The sequence below is a fragment of the Indicator indicator genome, chromosome Z (genome assembly GCF_027791375.1).
Source record: "Indicator indicator isolate 239-I01 chromosome Z, UM_Iind_1.1, whole genome shotgun sequence".
In the NCBI taxonomy this organism is placed as follows: domain Eukaryota; kingdom Metazoa; phylum Chordata; class Aves; order Piciformes; family Indicatoridae; genus Indicator; species Indicator indicator.
Window position 1 is genome coordinate 36,089,153 of NC_072053.1, and position 20,408 is coordinate 36,109,560.

At 41.0% G+C, this 20,408-nt stretch overlaps 1 protein-coding gene across 1 annotated transcript in view; it reads right to left on the reverse strand.

The window, feature by feature from the left end:
• Positions 1-20,408, reverse strand: part of ARHGEF28 (Rho guanine nucleotide exchange factor 28) — a 67,810-nt gene that overhangs the window by 44,040 nt on the left and 3,362 nt on the right. Inside the window, exons 2-9 of the mRNA XM_054398231.1 lie at positions 18,452-18,473; positions 15,554-15,653; positions 11,965-12,242; positions 8,446-8,575; positions 5,316-5,427; positions 3,066-3,146; positions 2,029-2,068; positions 868-991 (exon numbers count right to left, since the gene is read on the reverse strand). Coding sequence (XP_054254206.1) covers positions 868-991; positions 2,029-2,068; positions 3,066-3,146; positions 5,316-5,427; positions 8,446-8,575; positions 11,965-12,242; positions 15,554-15,653; positions 18,452-18,473 — 887 coding nt within the window. The remainder of the gene's footprint in view (positions 1-867; positions 992-2,028; positions 2,069-3,065; positions 3,147-5,315; positions 5,428-8,445; positions 8,576-11,964; positions 12,243-15,553; positions 15,654-18,451; positions 18,474-20,408) is intronic.

Consider the following 20,408-nt stretch of genomic DNA (forward strand, 5'->3'; position numbering starts at 1 on the left):
TGCTGTGAACATACACTTCTCGAGCAGCCCTTGTAGTTAATTCTTTAGACGATTACACAGCCACAGGTTAATGTATGGCTGCTGTACCAGACACACGTGTTCAAAGCCAGTTGTGCTACTCTGCAAGGTACTGCCTCAGGCAACCATCTTCATATCCTAGGATATGCTAAGCCACAGGAGGGAGTAGCAGAAACCCTTCAAAACTGGCAAAAGGCCAGATGAAAAGATCCTGTAAGCCAAATCCAACTCTCAAGCTGCTAATTGATACTTTTGTTCTAAATTTCAGATGTCTCAACATTTAACCACAAATGTTATAATCCACCTGCCACAGTATATTTGTTTGACTCTCTGAGCCTCTCAAATCTGCAACTCTGTAACACTAAGCAGCTCTTACTTACACAGGAAGTCTTACTAACTTCAACTAAGGCAAATTCAGCTGATGGCAAGCCAAGGTAGAAGTTACAGCCTCAATTACACAAGAGTAACTGCAAGAACCAGCCCACACTTCTAGATTTCATTCAACACAGAAAATTATTTTTGAAGGCAATTCATACATTTAAACTTCAGATAAATCATCAAATGAGATTGTGAATAACATAAAAAAAAAATATGGCAAGGAAAACACTTCCTCTTGTTCAGCTAAGGATACTGTTTAAAAGGAAGGCCATTTTTAACATGAAGGTCATTCGAGGGTACACTGCATACATTTAAAATTTAAAAAAAAAATACAAAAGTTTCTTCTTATTACATACTTGCTTTTGTAATAAACAACTTATATTTACATTACAATTTATATTCTCATCAATAACTAATGTAATTACAATGACATAATTATACATACTAATACAGCTACAACTACCAAATTACCTTGCACTTATTCCGTGTGCTGGTCATTCTGTTCATCAGAAAGCTGAAAGTCCGACTCACTTTACATTTTTCAGACTCATTTTTTGAGGGTACAATATATTTATTCCATTCTTCCTCCTGTATCCTAAAACAGAAGCCAGTGATTTAAAACAAACAAATAAACAAACAAAAAAATCAGTCCAGTGGGAACATTCCTTTAAAACACAGCAGGATTTGAACAGTGCTTGTTTAACTTAACATTTACAATCATATGTTTTACTGTGGGTTATAGAATCATAGAATCAGTCAGGGTTGGAAGGGACCACAAGGATCATCTAGTTCCAACCCCCCTGCCATGGGCAGGGACACCTCACACTACATCAGGCTGGCCAGAGCCTCATCCAGCCTGGCCTTAAAACACCTCCAGGGATGGGGCCTCAACCACCTCCCTGGACAACCCATTCCAGGCTCTCACCACTCTCATGCTGAAGAACTTCTTCCTCATGGTCCAGTCTGAATCTCCCCACTTCCAGCTTCATTCCACTCCCCCTAGTCCTATCACTACCTGATAGCCTAAAAAGTCCCTCCCCATCTTTCTTGTAGCCCCCTTCAGATACTGGAAGGCCACAATAAGGTCACCTCAGAGCCTTCTCTTCTCCAGACTGAACAGCCCCAACTCTTTCAGTCTGTCCTCATAGGAGAGGTGCTCTCTGATCATCCTGGTGGCCCTTCTGACATTCAGCTGACATTACCAAAAAGACTGCACTCCATCTTTATAAAAAGGACTAACAGTAGCCCACGGAATGCTCTCACTATGCAATGTGTTACAAGCTTACTGAGATCATGGTTGGTAACAAAATCAGGTGCTTTTATTACAGTGTTTTGGACAACTCTGCAGTGAATAGGAGAACATCCATCCCTACCATGCGTGTCGCTGCAGGAATGCACAGTAGACCGCCACAGTAGAGGACAGCAAAGAGCCAAGCTGAGCACATCACAGGGCTTAAGCATGGACTTGCAGATCCTCTGGGCAAGAATCACTCCCCTAAACTGCTGCAGAAAGCCCTGCTGCAAAGCGTTCAGCAGCAGGCTCTGGCCCGCTCTGCTCCCTGGGTGGCATTCTCAGCCAGATCAGCTCCCAGCACCTCAAAACACAGGTCCTGTGAGCACTGGTTCCCATACCTGTTCTCTCGGCACTGCTCGGGCAGGCTGTATGCTCGCTCTGCAAGACATAAAAAAAAGTTATCAGGCACTCAGGCTGCACAGTCGTCAGATTCATTTGAAATATGACACCTCCATCAGGCCATAAGCTTGTCATTAAGGGCTTGCAATGTCATTTTAAAATTAAGAAAGCAAAAATGTATACACATTAGAAGCAGCTTTTCTTAGGGTCAGACCATTTGCCCACTAAGCTTTTAGTTGGCAGAAGGTGGCAGAACTGAGATAGGTATCAATGAATGATAGTTTCTGCAGACAGTATGTTTTTAAGAATAGGAGAAAAATATTCCTTCTGTTTTTCTTAGCAACCCAGGTTGAATGATTCACAATTAATTTTGCTTTTTATGTAATTCATTGTAAAATATCTTCATGGAATTCTTCCCAAATTTGCAGTTATGTGTCTTATGCAGCTTTAGCTGTAATATAAAAAAAAATTTCATCCCTCTACAGAAAGAGGAGTATTTCTAGTCCCTGTACTGCATAGGATGTGTAGTTAAAAGCTTACATCCCATGAACAGTAGAGAAGACTCAAGGAGCCACTTTCCATCAAACTATCTAAAAATCAAAAGAAAAAAAAATCATTTGGGTTCTTGTGGAAGAACAAAATAACCCCAGCAAACAAAATATAGAGACCACTCTACCATTTCAAAATAAGAAGCCATTCCATTCTGGAGACATTTTTTTGCAGTTTCGAACTATGCTTCAGAAAGACACTTAAAACTCCTGCCTAAGCGAAACTATCAGACTAGGTCTTTCTTAAAATTAGATACAGACTTTAACACGCTTTGCTGAATCAGCACGTCTTCAGACAAATGTAGACTTCAGGTTAGCAAAAGCTAGAATATTTACCAAAGAAGCAGAAAGACTAAAACGGCATTTCAGCTGCCAGGAACAAACTGTGCCACAGGATGCTTTTGGAAGAAATGAAGGCAATGTATCCATGGGAGATGAAAACAGGCTCATGCAAAACAGCACCGTGGAGCTGGCATTGCAGTACTTACTACAAGGGTGGTGCAGAGACACTGACTTAGAGAGTGAAAGAGTCTGAAGGAGGGATTGACCACTGTTCAGGAGCACACCATCTACAGAGCAGGGACAAATCCTTTAATATTACAGCAAGGTAATAGCTTCTTGAATAAAAGCATACTGATCATACTGAAAAGTTTTCACCAACAATGGATGGTGATTTCTCACTTTTTTTCTCATACTCTCTGTGACAAGGACCACCCTGTTGCCATCCAGTATCCATCTGCTTTATGTTTCACTGCAACGTAGGAGGTCAGCTGCACATTCCTCCTGTGTAGCTAAGCCTTGAGCAAGATGTTCAAAGAGCAGGCAGCTGAGCAGATGGTAAGGGGCAACTTGTCAGTGCACAGACACCTGCACAGACACAGACACAATCTCACTACAGCCCACAGAGATCAGGATGAGCTATTTGAACTAGTTTCTTGGACCAAGCTCTTGGACTAGTCCTGTACCCAGATGCAACTGCTCGAAGTGAGAACAGCTGTGCCTACCTCACACAGTAATCACCACTGCTGCTAAGCACTGGTCAACGCTCCCATCCTTGCAAAATGCTTGCAAGGAAGGCATGAAGCAGAAGGTGCTAGAAGAACAGAAGCACCCATCAGCAACCTCACCAGATCACCATCCTTCCTCCTAGCAGCTCAACAAAGGTATCTGCTGAAGGCTGAAGAACAGCTGGCTTCCGAAGTGTGGACAGAAAAGGGTTTTCACCTTCTCTACAAGACAGGTTAAGGTCCAGAACTGACTATTCCCAAGAAGAAGGTGAGAGAGAATGACCAAGCCATAGGCCCCAGCCTTGATGAGGTCAGAGCACATAATGGTGTTTGGCTGAAGCATAACAGGCTGCTGCTCCAACAGTCCCTTTCAGCTGCCAGGTGAAAGGAATTCTAAGAAATCCTGTTTTAACTTTACATGCATGCCACAGAGCTTTGCTTATCTGCCATCCTCTGCTTCTGTGACATACATCCTTCTTCTCCCTTGTTTTGCCAAAGACTTCTCTCCTAATCCATTGGATACAAATGGTTACAAATGCATTAAGTAATGTGGAAAAATAAAACACAGTTGTGTGCTGCAGGATGAAATACACACACTTTCTCACAAAGGGACATAAAATCTTACAGTGAACTTGAGCAACCACAAGCAAGTTATTTGCTGCACTTAACATAGTTTCTTAAGGCAAAAACATCTCTGCAGTCACTGCATGTTTACCCATCAGTTTTCTCCCCATCAGCTTCTCACAGTTTTGAATTTGTTAACAGGCTTCAAAGTTAACAATGAAATTTGCACAACTTTTTTCATGTTCTCACATTCATGTCACAGAATGACACAACAGTTTGGATTGGAAAGCATCTTCAAAGACCACATAGTCCAAATCCCCTGCCACAGGCAGAGACATCTTTTAGTAGATGAGATTGCTCAAAGCCCCATGCAACCTGGTCTTGAACAGTTCTCATGTTGAGGCATCCATGTCTATCTCATCTGCCTCTTGCTCAGGACCAGTGAACGGCTAAAGGTATACTGAAGGGAAAGACAAGCTGAAGTACAGCAATGGACAGGGGTTATAGAGACAGATGCCAAGTTTCTCTTGAAACAAAAGTGTTTTTAATAATGTGATCTACATAAAAAACATAGTATGTATTTCACACTTTGAATGGTTTTCAAAAGTGTGGGTTGTCTTCTAAATATGAAACTACGTGTCTAGAAATAAAGTATGTTACAAACAATTTGGAAAAAAAATTACAAGCTTCTTGCAGAGGCATCTCTGTGAGAGGATGGGATTTACTTATCAGCCTGTGGAGATGACAATAATCCATCTACGTTTCAGACATTCCTTAGCATCTACAGGGAGCTAGGGCCATCCACCCTGATTCCTCTTCTGTGTTACCCTGAGCCTCCTCATGGTCTCTTCCTGTCACCCAGTGGGAAGCCAGGATAAGGATCTTTCAAAAAGAAGGTTCCTGCCCTTGTTGGAGACACTTTTCCTGATTAACGCTCTCCCAGTTTGTGTGCCTTCTCAAGGATCAACTGCTGTTTCAGGAGAGGGCATGAGGGGGCAGCAGAGGGAAGAGTGAAGGGATGATGGCATCCAAAGGCAATTAAACCCTGCTTCCACACGTGTTGGCAAGGTCTGCATACAGAACAAACCTGAGTAAAGCCATCAGCACTAGGTCTGAAGCAGGGCGCCATGGGATGAGGCTGTGCAGGTGCAAAGCCTGAGCACTGACCTTCATTCGAATCCCCAGCTGCAAAGTCCCGAGGAATGCGAGATCTTCCTGAAAAACCTTTGGGTGACGAGCAGGAATAGGAGCGTGACCGAACCCCAGATACTGTGCACTCCTTCAAGAAATTGCAGCAAATTAGAATCTGTGTCATCTTGAAATGCATCAGCAATAGAAACAAATTAAATCAGTGACAGAATTTCTGAAAGACAGACACCCTTTGGAGTACCACCTTGTTGCACATCTTTTCATGCAGCCCCTTCCTGTCGTGCTGTTTGCACTACTGACAGGAGTATGGGATCTTTTCATCCTGGGAGGTGGAGGACACAGCTGGTGGCGCCTAAGAGCTTTAACTACGAGTACGGACACAGCTTGATGAAGTATCTTCTAGTTGTGTGGCACACAGCAATGAGTCTTTGGACTGAGTAGGGCCATCTCCACCTCATCTGGCTTCTGCATGATTGAGAACACTTGGACTTCCATGATGAAGTCCCTGTGTGCAACAGTACCTAGCTTGTGGATGCATCCCAGCTTTGCAGAGATCAGCCCCTATTAACCCGTTGCAATGGCTGATTATCCTCCTTGTTTAATTTGCTGCTTGTCTGCTGAATTAAACATCTCATTAATAGTGATGACGTAGGTTGGTTTTTTCGTATTGCACACAAGAAGAGTGACCAAATCACCCTCCCCATCCCTCTGATGACAATTAGGATGAACTTTTGTCCTTGCAGGGTGTTGCAGATTTGAGTTGAACCTGCTGCTGTTATTCATACCATGCTGCAGTCATGCCAGCTTCAAAAATGAAAGTGCTAATTGGAGGAAAGTATTATGGGACTTGAAATTCAGATTGCAACATGGGAGGCTTCCTGCTCCAGTTGCTGCTTTTGGGTTCTGGCATCATAGGTGTGGGCTTTTTTGCAGGCATGGTGCGGGCAAGAGTGGGAGTTAGGCAGCTGCTGGGTTTGGCTTTCTGTTTTATGCTGGTTTTTTCCCCTGTGTATTTCACTGTGCTTCTTCTGCAAATAGGCTAAGCAAGCTAAGGTAATCATGTATTGTATTATTAGATTAATTAGATTATTAACTAAAGTAATTACATGTTGTGCTTATGGTATCTTATCTTACATTAAACTCTTTATCTCAGCCTTGAGTTGTGTATGTTACTCTTCCCCTCGCTTCTGTGTTGGGGGAGGAGGCAGTTTAACCCTTGCACTGAACTGTTACACGGGGTGTGTTTTCCAGGCTCTTGATTGTTCCTGTAGTACTTTTTAACTTACTGGAGTATTTTTATTTTTACTGGCAGCTCTAAGATTTGGGTGCACTGTGTAATAGGAATTATACCAGTGCCATGTGCACTAGTATCTTTTGAATCCATTCCAGAACTTGAATTATTTGTTTTGGTGATAGCTCTACATTGAGAATGTATATTCAGATAATCCACTCTGTCCTTCAAAGCCAGTTCTGGGGCACTGCTTTGCAGAAGACGTATATGTAGGGCTCAGATTTCTACTTCCTTATATAACGTATAAATTAATGTTCTGGTTCTGTCTGGGCCTCTTTCAGATAGATTGGATCACTCTGATATGTATCTAGATATATTTAATTGGTTATTTTTCTAGTAACTGACAAAATCTGTAAGCAGCATAGCATCATTAAGTGATCTTGTTTAAAATTAAGCTTTGAAACCTCTTGGTTGGTCTTTAGTCCATCAAAAAATTATAAAAGGAGGCTGTAGCAAGGTAAGTGTTGGTCTCCCTAGTAACAAATGATAGATGAGAGCGCACAGACACAAGTTGCATCAAGGTAGGTTTAGGCTGGCTATCAGAAAAAACATTTTCATTGAAAGGATTCTCAAAGACTGGAGTAGGGTTCTCCACCTCTGAAGGTGCTTAAAAGACAAGGAGGTGCAGTGCTGAGGGACATGGGTTAGCAGTAAACTGGGTAGAGTTAGATAATAGTTGTCCTCAATGATCTTAAAGGTCTTTTCCAATCAAAACAATTTTATGATTTACGATTCACACAAATTTTTGGCTTCGTAAAAGCTTCAAGTTGAAGAAAACTTTTCAATGACTTCATCTGAATTCTTAGTCTGTCACACTTCCACCATGATAATTTTTTGTATATTACAGGAAATAATTCATGGTGCAAGTTAGACTAAGAATCTAGGAGAAATGTTATAGTCTTCTGCAGTTTGGTGGCAAATGCCAAAGAGTGTTGCAAGCCATCATATGCGATTACTAAGCTATCTTCTTTTACTAATGAAGCCATTAATCTTAGCACTTTACTACTTCAAGCACATTTCACAGAGACTAAAGCCTCTTTCTCTTTTCTCTCTGCACTATTTTTTATTGTTCATGAAAAGATATTCTGATCCTGAGAGGAGACCTTCTGATTTACATTTCAACAGAGCCTCCTCCTAAACTGCCTACAGCATTATTTTTAAAAGTAGCCCTAACAGAATTCAATGTTTGTGCTGGACTCTTCTTCCCTTCATTTGCTGAAGATCAGATAAAGCTCTAGAGAGGCAAAAAGTCTCTCTAAAAAATCATAAAGAATCCCCACAAACAAACAAAAAAAAAAAAAAAAAAAAAAAAAAAAACAAAACAAAACTCTATGTGTCTAAAGATTTCAGATATGGCATCATGGTCTACTGCAAACAAACAAATGAAAGCCAGAATACTTTAGAAACCATAATGAAGAGGAGAGATTTGCCGTGGTCAAAGCAGAAAACCCATCTGAATTTCCCTGACTCTGGGAATCATTTTAAAAGAGGCAGCAGGTTGGTTTTATACTTTACAAAGCTATTACCCTTTCACATAATTACAGCTGGTTAAACATTTCCTCACTAAATATATCTTGGTTAGAAAATGCTGATTCATTGAACCTGAGATTATTTCCTTTCTGATAAATTATGTTCTTTCAAAGCTGAAGAAAATCTCTGATAAACCCTTCATATAGCTGCTGCCAAGTCCAGCTACAATCGGGCAGCTCTGGCTCCACAACCCTCTGCACACTACTCTCTGGAGAGCCTGGCACTGCCAACTGGGAACTCATTTTTCCCCTTCAGGCACTGTTTCTTACATATTCTCAGTGATTTACTTAAAAGGAAAACAATGCAAACCAAGATAGCATCAAATACCTTGGACTGTAGACTGGTAGGTGAGTCTAATCCATCTCTGCTACAAGCCATGGCCTCCGAACAGCCAAGAGGGGGATAGTCTGAAACATCTCCACTTCTGCAGTCCACCTCAAGGTCATCGAGACTTGAACTGAAACAACAATCTTTAATTTGCAAGAATTCTGGCAACAATCCATCTCAACCTTAATGAAATAAATACTGCTGTATACTCTGATCAATGACAACCCAAAGCACCATGATTGTATCACGTAAGTCATGCTCAGAGCCCACTCTCAGGTTTGCAGTCACCTGGTCAAGGTACTCAGTCACTTTGTAAGGGACTCATCTGACAGCCTTGTGGATCTGCAGTCACCTGGTCAAGGTACTCAGTCACTTTGTAAGGGACTCATCTGACAGCCTTGTGGATCTGCAGTCACCTGGTCAAGGTACTCAGTCACTTTGTAAGGGACTCATCTGACAGCCTTGTGGATCTGCACTACAGATGCTTCCAGGGCTCACAATCACACAGACGCCTACCACAGTCAGCCACTTTAGGAGGATGATTTTCAGACTCACATTCTGCATCTCCCTTAAAATGAGATGTTTTTTCCACACATGCACCTGACTCTCTACGTAGATGATAAAAATAATTAAGACAACTAGCTTGGATACGTATCTTAGCTAAAATACGTAGGTATATATGGATATTTTGTGTACTGTCTGTATTTGAAAGATAATGGTGGGGCTATTCACAGACATCTTTTTTTTTTTTCCCTACACCTTGGACTTTATGGAGGATGGAAGAGAAAACTAATGGAGAAATGGAGTGTTTGAGACAGTTTATGAGATTATTTAGAAAGATATAAACTTTAAAACATATAGGACTGTAAGCAAAATGAAAAATCCCCGGATAGACCAACACTTCAAACATCTACAGACTATTTGACTGGGGAGGGCTCCTGAGCAGGAGTGTGCAGTAAGTTTTCTCAGGCCTTATTATTAGAGTTTCTCCAAGGGGATCCTGTCAGTTGCAAAAGCAAGTTCATGGTCTCTTCATCAAAGTGACTGGAAGGAATGGTTGACTGCGTGCAATAACATTCCAAGCTTCCAACGTAAAACTTTAAATTATGTGTGGTATTTCTAAATAGCTATAGTTCCTAACAGGAAAAACAACACAAGAATTCCTTCACACACCACTACAATTCAGTTTTGTTCAAGGGTAAATCTATCAATACTGTCCAAAACTACTTCCTTATTAGACTTCTGGAGGTTATCTTTTGCAATGTTTCCTACCAACAATGCATGTGACATCTCAGAAACAAGTTATTTAACTGCATGTCAGTTCACATTTTAAAATCAGAAAAAAAAAAAACAAAACAAAACTGTCCAGACAAGGAAGTGCATCTTACTGAAGACAACTTACCCAACGGAATTTTTTTGGCACAAATGTTCGTTTCAATCTCTTGCCACATCAGTAAACTGGCAGATTACACTAAAATGGGAGTGTTGATCTGGTTGAAGATAGGAAGGCTCTACAAAAGGACCTGAACAGGCTGAATCAATGAGCTGAGGCCAACTGTATGAAATTCAACAAGGCCAAGTGCCAGGTCCTGCACTTAGGTCACAACAACCCCATGCAATGCTACAAGCTTGGGGAAGAGTGACTGGAAAGATGCCCAGCAGAGAAAGACCTGGGGATGTTGATCAACAGCTGGCTGAATGTGAGCCAAGAACACTGACAGCATCCTGTCCTGTATCAGGAACAGTGTGACAAGGAGGACTGCAGAAGTGATTGTCCCCCTGTACTCAGCACTGGTGAGGCAAGTACCCTGAGTATTGCCTTCACTGTTGGTGACTTGACTACAAAAAAGACATTGAGATCCCTGGAGCAGTGAAGGGAAGCAAAGCTGGTTAAGGGTCTAGAGAACAGGTCTTATGAGGAAGATCTGAGGGCACCGGGGTTGCTAGTCTGGAGAAAAGGAGGCTGAAGGGAGACCTTACCATTCTCTACAACTACCTGAAAGGAGGTTTTAGCAAGGTGACTGTTGGTCTCTCCTCTCTACTAATAAGAGATAGGATCAGAGGAAATGGCCTCAAGCTGCAACAGAGAGGTTTAGACTGGATACTACAAAACAACTTCTTCACTGAAAGGGTGCTCAAACACTCCAATAAGCTTCCCAGGGAGCTGGTTGAACTCCCATCCCTGGAGGTGTTTAAAAGATGCACAGATGTGGTGCTAAGGGACATGGTTCAGCACCAGACTCAGCAGAGTTAGATAACGGTTCAACTCATTCTTAAAGAGCTTTTCTAACTGGAACAGTTCTTTGATGCTGTCACCTCCAAAGAAGGTGCTGCTGGAATAACATCCAATAGTCTTGTATCATGTGTAACATTTGGATCACTTGGATTTGACATATTACAACCAATCACGTTTCTCTTAAAGCTCATATATAGGTACCTGGCTGGGTCTTAGGGAAGGTGAGAACATCTAAAACTGCAGAAGAGAAAAATGTTTATGGTAGAGGTAGAAGATGACTTTTAGTAATCTACACTATATTCCTGGAGCTAGCAAAAATAGAAGGTTTGAGAAAAGAACAGCTCTTAGACTGACACTGATTGTCTTATATATGTTGAAAGATTCTTCCTAGTGGGACTTCATAATTGCATAAGAAACTCAAAATTAAGCTAGACAAAATGTAACTGTCCACTTTAATTAACAATGGACAGACACTACTTTCTTACTGTTTTCACATAGACCTGACAGCTTCAAATTTCCTCCTGTACAAGAAGGAATTGATTTCATGTCTATCCTATCCAGAGAAGCAGTAAAGCTTTTTTGTCAAGGAAATTTACTAACTGATAAATACAGTTATATACATAGTTTCATTTTCAAGGCTGTCTGCATTCCTAAAGCCAACCAGTTCACACCATAAGCCAAAGCTGTCAGGGAGGAGGACCCTCAAGACAACTGCCTTCCGCTGACAGCAATACTTGGGTGCCATCAAAAATGCAGAAAACAGTCTGAACCTATCAGAAACTTGAGCTGTATCCTGCATGGTGTCTTCAAAAACCATGCAATCAGGAATATACTGGTCCTTACACAGGTCAGTGCAAAGACTGCAAGGTTTCCCAGAGTGTTCAAAAGATTTTGGACAAGTTCTTAATGGAAAATGTAATTAAGGAAAACTAGGGTGAAATTCTGTTTTTTGATAAAAATAACACAATGGAAAAGCTTAGAGTGCAGAGCAGATTCTTTTCTTTGTTTTGTTTTGATTTGTTTTTTAAGAATACACATGAGAAAAAGAGGTATAAAAGTCTAAATTTGCATTAAAAATTCATTTACTTGGAGGTCATCTTGTATTGGTTAAAAATATCATCGTAACTATTTTATGAAAACAGATCATTAGGAAAATTTAAATATGAGTGACTGAAAACAGTAATTTTACCTCAGTAATAACATATATTACTCCATCTTTTGAAATAAAAGATTATATCAGATAATTCTTACTCTGGTCATATTATATCAAGCCAGTTCCATACCTTCTTTTTTTCATTTCAGTATAAAGTTGGCCCCGATCTTTAATAAATCCATGGGTCTTAAATGGAAGGTATGAATCTTTTCCATACAAATCACCAGGTGAAGCAGCATCTTTTAAACCCGTGTCTTCTCCATTTTTCACTGGCTTTTGCTTTCCTTCATTTGTAACACTTACATATTGGTCATTCCCCTCAAGGGAGGGAGATGAAGAGCTCTTAGCCACCAAGGCTGAGTTGGTGGCACCATCTCTGTAAACATAGTTCGTCTTTAATTCTCCAGCCTGCAGAGGAAAAAAAAAAAATGTTGCTAAGAGGCAATAATAAGATGTATTGTCAGGAAACTAGGATCAGGTAAGTTTATACTTTTATTTATGGTTATGTTTTGACTTTTTTTTTTCCTCTCTTACTTTTTATAGTAGATGAATAAAAGGTTAAGAGATTCTAGATCTTACATTGTTTTTTCCTATGGTGACAGTTGCAATAATTATTTGCAAGTCTAATGAATTTCTCACTTGTATCCATACCTTTTGTCAAATGTATTGATCCATATATTTACAGCTTTTATTTCGAATTTGCAGCTTTTATTTTAAAATATCCTTGAGCAAAAATACGCATAATACATTAGTATGGAAGACATATGGAAAGGAATTAAAATACTGTGCAATTCATTTTGGGAAAATCAGATCATACACATCATGCACTTTAATTTTCCAGAACCATTTTCCTAATCTTCCATATAAGTATACATGATCTGGAACAGAGGTTCTCCAGAGTAGGAGGGGAAAGGAATCTTTATTATTTGCCATTAAGTAATTCTGGGCATGAAGCACCTCTCGTCTGGCACAAAGATAGTAATGGAGCTGGGAATTATGTTTTCTCATGTACAATGAGCAGGATTTAGACCCTGGTAATAATTCTTTGTGCAACTGAGCTTGAACTCTATAGATGATACTAAAATATAGTTTATCAGCAGTCTTTTAATTAGATGCAATATGTCTATTTAGACGCTGAATAATAGCGAAAAGCCACACAGCCAGGTAAAACACACAACTTCCAAAAACCACCTGTATAAAAGCCAGAAGAAAGAAAGAAAGAAAGAAAAGAGACTGCAAAGCATCTCCAAAACCCCAGTCTTTCAGATTGCTGACTTCAACCTCTCCAGCCACACTTAAGATGTGTTTTCATCTTCATTATAATGTTTTAGTAAAAGGCAGAGGGAACTGCTGGCATTTTTACAGCAGCCTGTATTTGCATTTGAAAACACAGTGCATGCAAGCCTGGAACTACTTCTGTTGCATTATGCAGATGAGCAACATGAAAGTAAAATGCTGCTCCCAGGTCTTACACAGCTGATCCTTCCTTCAAAGTTATTCCTGTGCAGGTGTTGTTTCTCCGGCACCAAAAGGGACCTTCTTCAGAAGCTGCTCTGGCTCCAGCTTTGTGGTTTGTAAGGGAGCATTCGGCCCCAGTCAGCAATTTAACAAATTTGAAAGTAGCTAGGTATCGAGCAAATACACTCAGGTAACATCTGAAGCAGGAATGAAGCTGCCCTTCTGTAGCTCTGCCCTTCCAACACAGGCCTTGTTAAAATCAAAGGTTCACAGATTGCATAGATAATCCTCTACTAATTGCTTGCCCTTAGGTCATAATTTCACACATCCCCCAGTAACCCTAGGTGCATTTTTAACATACTGGCCTCCAACTGCAACTTCCTTCTCATCAGTCACAAGAAACTACATCTTCAGTGAATGCAGTGGTTGAAGTGTTTCAGGAAATAATTTTTTTAAAAAAATTAAAAATTACACTTGCAAAATCTCTCCCTTTTTCTACTACTATCATCTGATTATTTCATCTTCATTCAGTCCATCTTTTACTCCACGGAGAGTCCATAGCAGATTACAAACAAATTAATCACTTAAACCATCGCTGAAACATAGCTACATGCCACCAGAATCTGGCAACTACTACAATCGCTATACAAAAGAGTTGGCCTAATACTCTCTGCTCAAATTATAATATCTGAGTGTGACAATGGGGGAGGGATGTCAGGTGATAAAATAGTGATGTCAAATCTAATTTGGTCTGGACACTCTGGCTCATCTCCAGTGCTGGTGACACATAAATCAGAAACTAAGCCAGAATTTCCAGTATCAGAATACTCTGTGCCAGCTGTTGGACATCAATTTTACCCCCTCAGCAATATCTCATTTGAGCTTATAAGCTTAGCCATGAACTTCCACAATTAGCCAGAATCTGCAAATTCATCTCTTTTGCAAACATACATAGAATTCAGAAAATCTGACATTCACATAGGCAAGTTACATCATGTTAATGTTTTTTAGAAAGAAGCAATTACCATTCAGCTCACACATAGAAAAGAACTGTAGAACTGAAGAAGTGAAGAACTGTATTCTTCATACAGGCTGAGGAGAATAATTCCTATTATCAACTGAGTCTGTAAAAAGGGACCTCAAAAATGTTGTTACAAATTCACAGCAGAGAAGAGTAAGGTACTCTTGGTTTTATTTTAGAGCTTTACTAATTTACTAATTTACACACATATCACTGCTGACAGCCAGAAGACCCTACTGTCACAAAAATAAGATACTTTACCAGAAAACAATTAAAATTTTGTCAAAGTTCAAACATAAGTTCAATATCTTTATCAACAACCTGGATGAGGGCATTGAGAGTACCCTCAGCAAGTTCACTGATGATACAAAACTGGGGGGGTTGGCTGACACCTGTCAGGCTGTGCAGCCATCCAACGTGACCTGGACAGGCTGGAGAGCTGGGTGCAGGCAAACCTCATGAAGTTTGACAAGGACAAGTGCGGGGTCCTACATCTGGGAGGAATAACAACAGACACCAGTACAGGTTAGGGGCTGCCCTGCTGGAAAGCAGCTGCACAGAGAAAGACCTTGGAGTGCTGGTGGAGAGCAAGTTCTCCATGGAACAACAATGTGCTCTTGTGGCCAAGAGAGCCAATAGGATCCTGGGATGCATCAAGAAAGGTGTGTCCAGCAGGTCTAGGGAAGTTCTTCTACCTCTCAACGCTGCCCTGGTGAGACCACACCTGTCCAGTTTTGGGATCCCCAGTTCGAGAGAGACAGAGACCTGCTGGAGAGAATCCAACGGAGAGCCACGAGGATGATGAAGGGACTTGAGCATCTCCCCTATGAAGAGAGACTGAGATCCCTGGGGCTGTTTAGTCTTAAGAGAAGACTGAGAGGGGATCTGATCAATGTCTATAGGGGTCAATATCTGAGGGGTGAGTGTCAAGTGGAGGGGGCCAGGCTCTTTTCAGTGGTACACAGTGATAGGACAAGGAACAATGGGTTCAAAGTTGAACATAAGAAGATTTCACCTCAACATGAGAAGAAATTTCTTTACAGTGAGGGTGACAGAGCACTGGAACAGGTTCCCCAGGGGGGTTGTGGAGTCTCCTTCTCTGGAGACTTTCAAAACCCACCTGAATGCATTCCTGTGCAGACTACCCTAAGTGATCCTGCTCTGGCAGGGCGCTTGGACCTGATGATCTCTTGAGGTCCCTTCCAACCCCTGATATACTGTGATACTGTGATAAGCTTACTTGGTCTACTACCATGCAGTTTGCATATACTTCATCACTTCCACTCAGCATGGCAGAAAGTCTGGCTGCAGCAAAGAAAGTAGGTGGAGCCTTGAGTTTCCTGAGCACATCAAGGGTAGAATGTCTCTGCTCTGGAAAAAAGAAAATGTAGAAAACATGCCATTAAGTCCCAAACCATTTTATTCTCAGATATATACACTGTTATAAAAATGGCTCAGTTAAACATTAAACACCAAATTTTAGGATTACAATTTTACTGCTGTTTATGTGGCCATTCAAAAATCTGCCCATTTTGTAGTTGCATAGCACTTGCTCTATATTCCAAGAAGCCTCTAGCTGGCAAGATACTAAAAAGCACCACAGAATCATTCACATAACTTAAAAATAAGTGTTCCCATATCTTGGTTAGCAAAACTTTCTATTTTCTGGCTAAGATGCAACTTTATAGAGATGTGTGGTTGCAGAAGCACACAGGACTAGATCTATGAGCTAGAATGAAATATGCATGACTATGGTCTATACATTAAACACTTAACATCTGATACGTTGTTTAAATAGAGTGATGTTCAACTGGAGTCAAATAATGACTCACCTAAAGCATTCTACCTACTGGGAGCAACATGAAAACTAATCTTAAACCAGTAAAGCAAATTACTATTGTAGTGCCAAAAAAGAGCAAGAAATTTATTAAAGAGGTACAAATAAAATAGTACTGATTGTGCCTTAAGAGGGTGGCAGCAATCAATCAAGAATTAACCTATGAAGGTGATATTTGGGATGAAGGCTAAATCTGATCTGATTTTGGAACTGAAACAAGATATCAGCTTCACTAAAAATAACAGAAGTTGAAAGTTCAATTTTCATTAGCATATTGATGACTGCAAATCTTATAAAAAGCTGCACAGGCTGACTCTTTATTTCATGGCTTTGAACAACAGAAAAACTAACCAAGTTTTACAGTAACAGTGTCGATCTGTCCTGCACACTCACTTCTCTTAAAGCTGTTTGCTAGTATGAAGAGCATGCATCAATACAGCATTTAAGCTGGTAGTCAAGGCCTCAGATTACTTTCTGTTTGTATAAAACATCAAAATTTGACAAAGAGGAAACCAATCTTCTTCTAGACTGTGTGAAAATAGCCTTTAAAAAAAATCACAGCTGTAATGCAATTTTCCTTATTTTAAGATGCTGTAAGTTAAGCATTGCCATGGGAAGTGAACCAAGATAGACTACCATAAGAACAAGGTGATAATGAATCATACTCAAACCCAAAACTCTCAATAGATTTAAACTGTTTGTCTGATACTGAAAATTATGCCAAAAATCCATATTAGTCTGCATCAGAAATTTATTTTGTGTAAAAGTGGAAAGGAAAATAAACCACTAAAGGCTTCTCCAAGGCTATATTCCTAAAGCAATGTAACTGCTTTAGGAAGATCACAGAACCATATAGCATGGTTTGAATTGAAAGGAAACTTTAAAGATCGCATAGTCCAAACCCCCTGCCATAGGTGGAGGTATCTTTCACTGCATCAGGTTGCTCAAAGCCCCATCCAACAGGACTGTGATCTTCAGATTGCAAGAAAAGTTACTATAATGAAATGACACTGGATTAGAAACTACACTTGTCAAGGTCTGAGGCATTTTTTCTTCAGGAAAAGAAAGTCCCAAACCAATATCAAAACTGCAGTGCTACACCACAGCTTTTATTTAGTTTTCAGATGCTATCTCATAAAGCCCAAGAAGAGTAAGTTCTATGCTTAGGGGAAAATGGAAATTCCCATTTAGAAATGGCATGCTATGAATTATTTGGTTTCTAGTCCTGGCAGGTCTTGTGGGATCTTATACCAGTAAAACATCCTTACACTTCTCATTTTAATTCTCTCTCTGGAAGAATTTTAACATGATTTTAGCCACTGCCACTGAGAACTGTTAAAGCCACAAACCACTTCCTTAGGTCTGAGAAGATTCCAAAGCCTTTGTTTATATATAGTATAGAAGTATTGTTTTCTACAGCAGACTTTGGCAGCTAAAATCATATGGAAATGTGGTTTGGCAGAACTGCCACTACTTTCTTGTGTCAAGAAAAGTTTTCCAAGAGCTGGTCTCAAACCAACAACCAGAAAGAAAAGAAAATGAGGGCTCTCTATTGCTTCTTGTATGCTTATTACCTTCCCCAGCACACACTCCCTCTTGCATTTAAACCTATGGGTACAACTGGCAAGGGCAGTGTTTGACGCCAGTGCTAGGCTGAAAATTATCAATACATATCCCTGAAAAACAGCCCAGGTATTATGAATTCTAGAGTAAACCTAAGCCTGTGGAGATAGTTTCTTGTCTTCAGCAACAGCACCCACTGACAGTTCTCTACAGTCAGTTAATGGACTGCACTGTGAATTACACTTCCCAAGCCAGAAACAACAAAATACCCTATTACTTCACATTTTTATGTATATAGCAACTTCTAATACCACATTTTACATTCTCTTAAATTATGTAAGAGTAGAACAATCTAACATGTCCAGTGAAGGGCAACGAGGCTGGTGAGGGGTCTGCAGCACAAGCCGTATGAGCAGCAGCTGAGGGAGCTGAGGGCTGTTTAGCCTGGAGAAGGGACTCAGGGGAGACCTTATTGCCCTCTACAATTACCTGAAAGGAAGTTGCAGCTATGTGGGGGTTGGTCTCTTCTCCCAGGCAACCAGTGACAGGAGAGTCTCAAGCTGTACAGGGGAGGTTTAGGGTGGATGTTAGGAAGAAATTCTTCACAAAAAGAGTGATCGGCCATTGGAAGGGGCAGCCCAGGGAGTCACCGTCCCTAGAACTGTTTTAAAAAAGACTGGATGAGGCACTTAGTGCCATGGTTTAGTTGATTAGGTAGTATCAGGTAGTAGGTTGGACTTGATGATCTCAAAGGTCTTTTCTAACCTAGTTAATTCTGTGATTCTGTAAATAACTTCTGAAGAAATCTACTGCAGATACAGCAGGATATATTAGAATATGTCATCTGTAGTACTTTCCATCAGTCAGTCTTTATTATCACTGCTAAATGTCCCATGTTTTTCTGGTGATGCTCCAATCAGTCTGTTGCCAAAGGTGAGACGTGTAAATAAATACTTATTCGGGTTTTAAATGAACAGACTAGAAGGTAGCAGGTTATTCATGGCTTCGTGTTGCAATACAACCCCATTGCACCTCTTTACTCCCACTCCACCCCCCATTTCAAACATGCCTGAAGGGATGACTACATCAAATTGACTTTGTAACAAGAGAAGTATTTAAAGACTTCGCTGAATGCAGGGGAGACCATTATTAATTACACATTTACTGTGCTAGTAACTTATTTCCCCTGGACAGGCCTGAACAGTTTAAAAAGTGACAAAACCATTGCAAACGTCCACAACACACAATACATTCCTACAGCCCCACTAATTACCACCAGCCTGCCTCGCTGCCTACCAGTTACCTTGGTCTGACAGGGACCATCAGCAGACCTTTCTCAAGGCTAACAAGGCAGCAGGTAAAAGCTTTCTGCACTGGGTTCCAGTTGCAAAGCTGTCCCTGCCTGAAAGATGAAAAGTATTGACAAAATACATTTTCAAAGAAAAGGTCTCAAAAATCTCCCTGACCTATTAAAATGCTCATTCTCATTGCAGATGCAAAACTTCAGCACAGCTTATGGAAAGAGAGAGAAGATTTCTATAGGGCAGCCCCAAGGAGAGGGCCTTGGGGGTGCTGGTGGATGAGAAGCTCAGCATGAGCTGTCAATGTGCACTTGCAGCCCAGAAAGCAAACCAGATCCTGGGCTGCATCAAGAGAAGTGTGGCCAGCAGGTCAAGGGAGGTGATTCTCCCCCTCTACTCAGCTCTGATGAGACCCCACCTGGAGTACTGCATCCAGTTCTGGAGCCCCTATTACAAGAGGGATATGGACATGCTGGAAGGTGTCCAGAGAAGGGCCACCAGGATGATCAGAGGGCTGGAGCACCTCTCCTGTGAGGACAGACTGAGAGAGTTGGGGCTGTTCAGTCTGGAGAAGAGAAGGCTCCGAGGTGACCTTATTGTGGCCTTCCAGTATCTGAAGGGGGCGGACAAGAAAGCTGGGGAGGGACTCTTTAGGCTATCAGGTAGTGATAGGACTAGGGGGAATGGAATAAAGCTGGGAGTGAGGAGATTCAGGCTGGACATGAGGAAGAAGTTCTTCACCATGAGAGTGGTGAGACCCTGGAATGGGTTGTCCAGGGAGGTGGTTGAGGCCCCATCCCTGGAGGTGTTTAAGGCCAGGCTGGATAAGGCTCTGGCCAGCCTGATGTAGTGTGAGGTGTCCCTGCCCAAGGCAGGGGGCTTGGAACTAGATGATCCTTGTGGTCCCTTCCAACCCTGACTGATTCTATGAAATTTGCACTTCTTACAGAGTGAAGGTCTCCCAAAGTTTCAGCTCTGAAAGACGTCATCAATGAACCTCAAGATGATTACTGAGGTAAAAATGACCCAAACATGACAAATCAGAACTGAGTCTGGTACTGAAACAACGCAGCAGAAAAACTCATCAAGCAGATCCCCCTTGAGCTGAAAGCTCTTTGTGCCGTGGTCACAGAGAAAGAATAAAATCATGACATGCCTCCTTTAGCAGAGCCTTTGGCCCTCTGCCATCTGCCTGGTAAGCAGTCAAGATGTATGTTTTATTCAGATGTAGGTGAACAAAATCCCCAGTGATGGGAAAGATAATCTCCAAACACGGACAATATAAAAGACCTTGACCATCAAATAGCTAGACACAAGCTGTCTACATCTTCTGCAAAGCTGTTATCTAAGTTAACACAGCAAAGGCTGTGTATTTCACCAGGCACAAAAGCTTA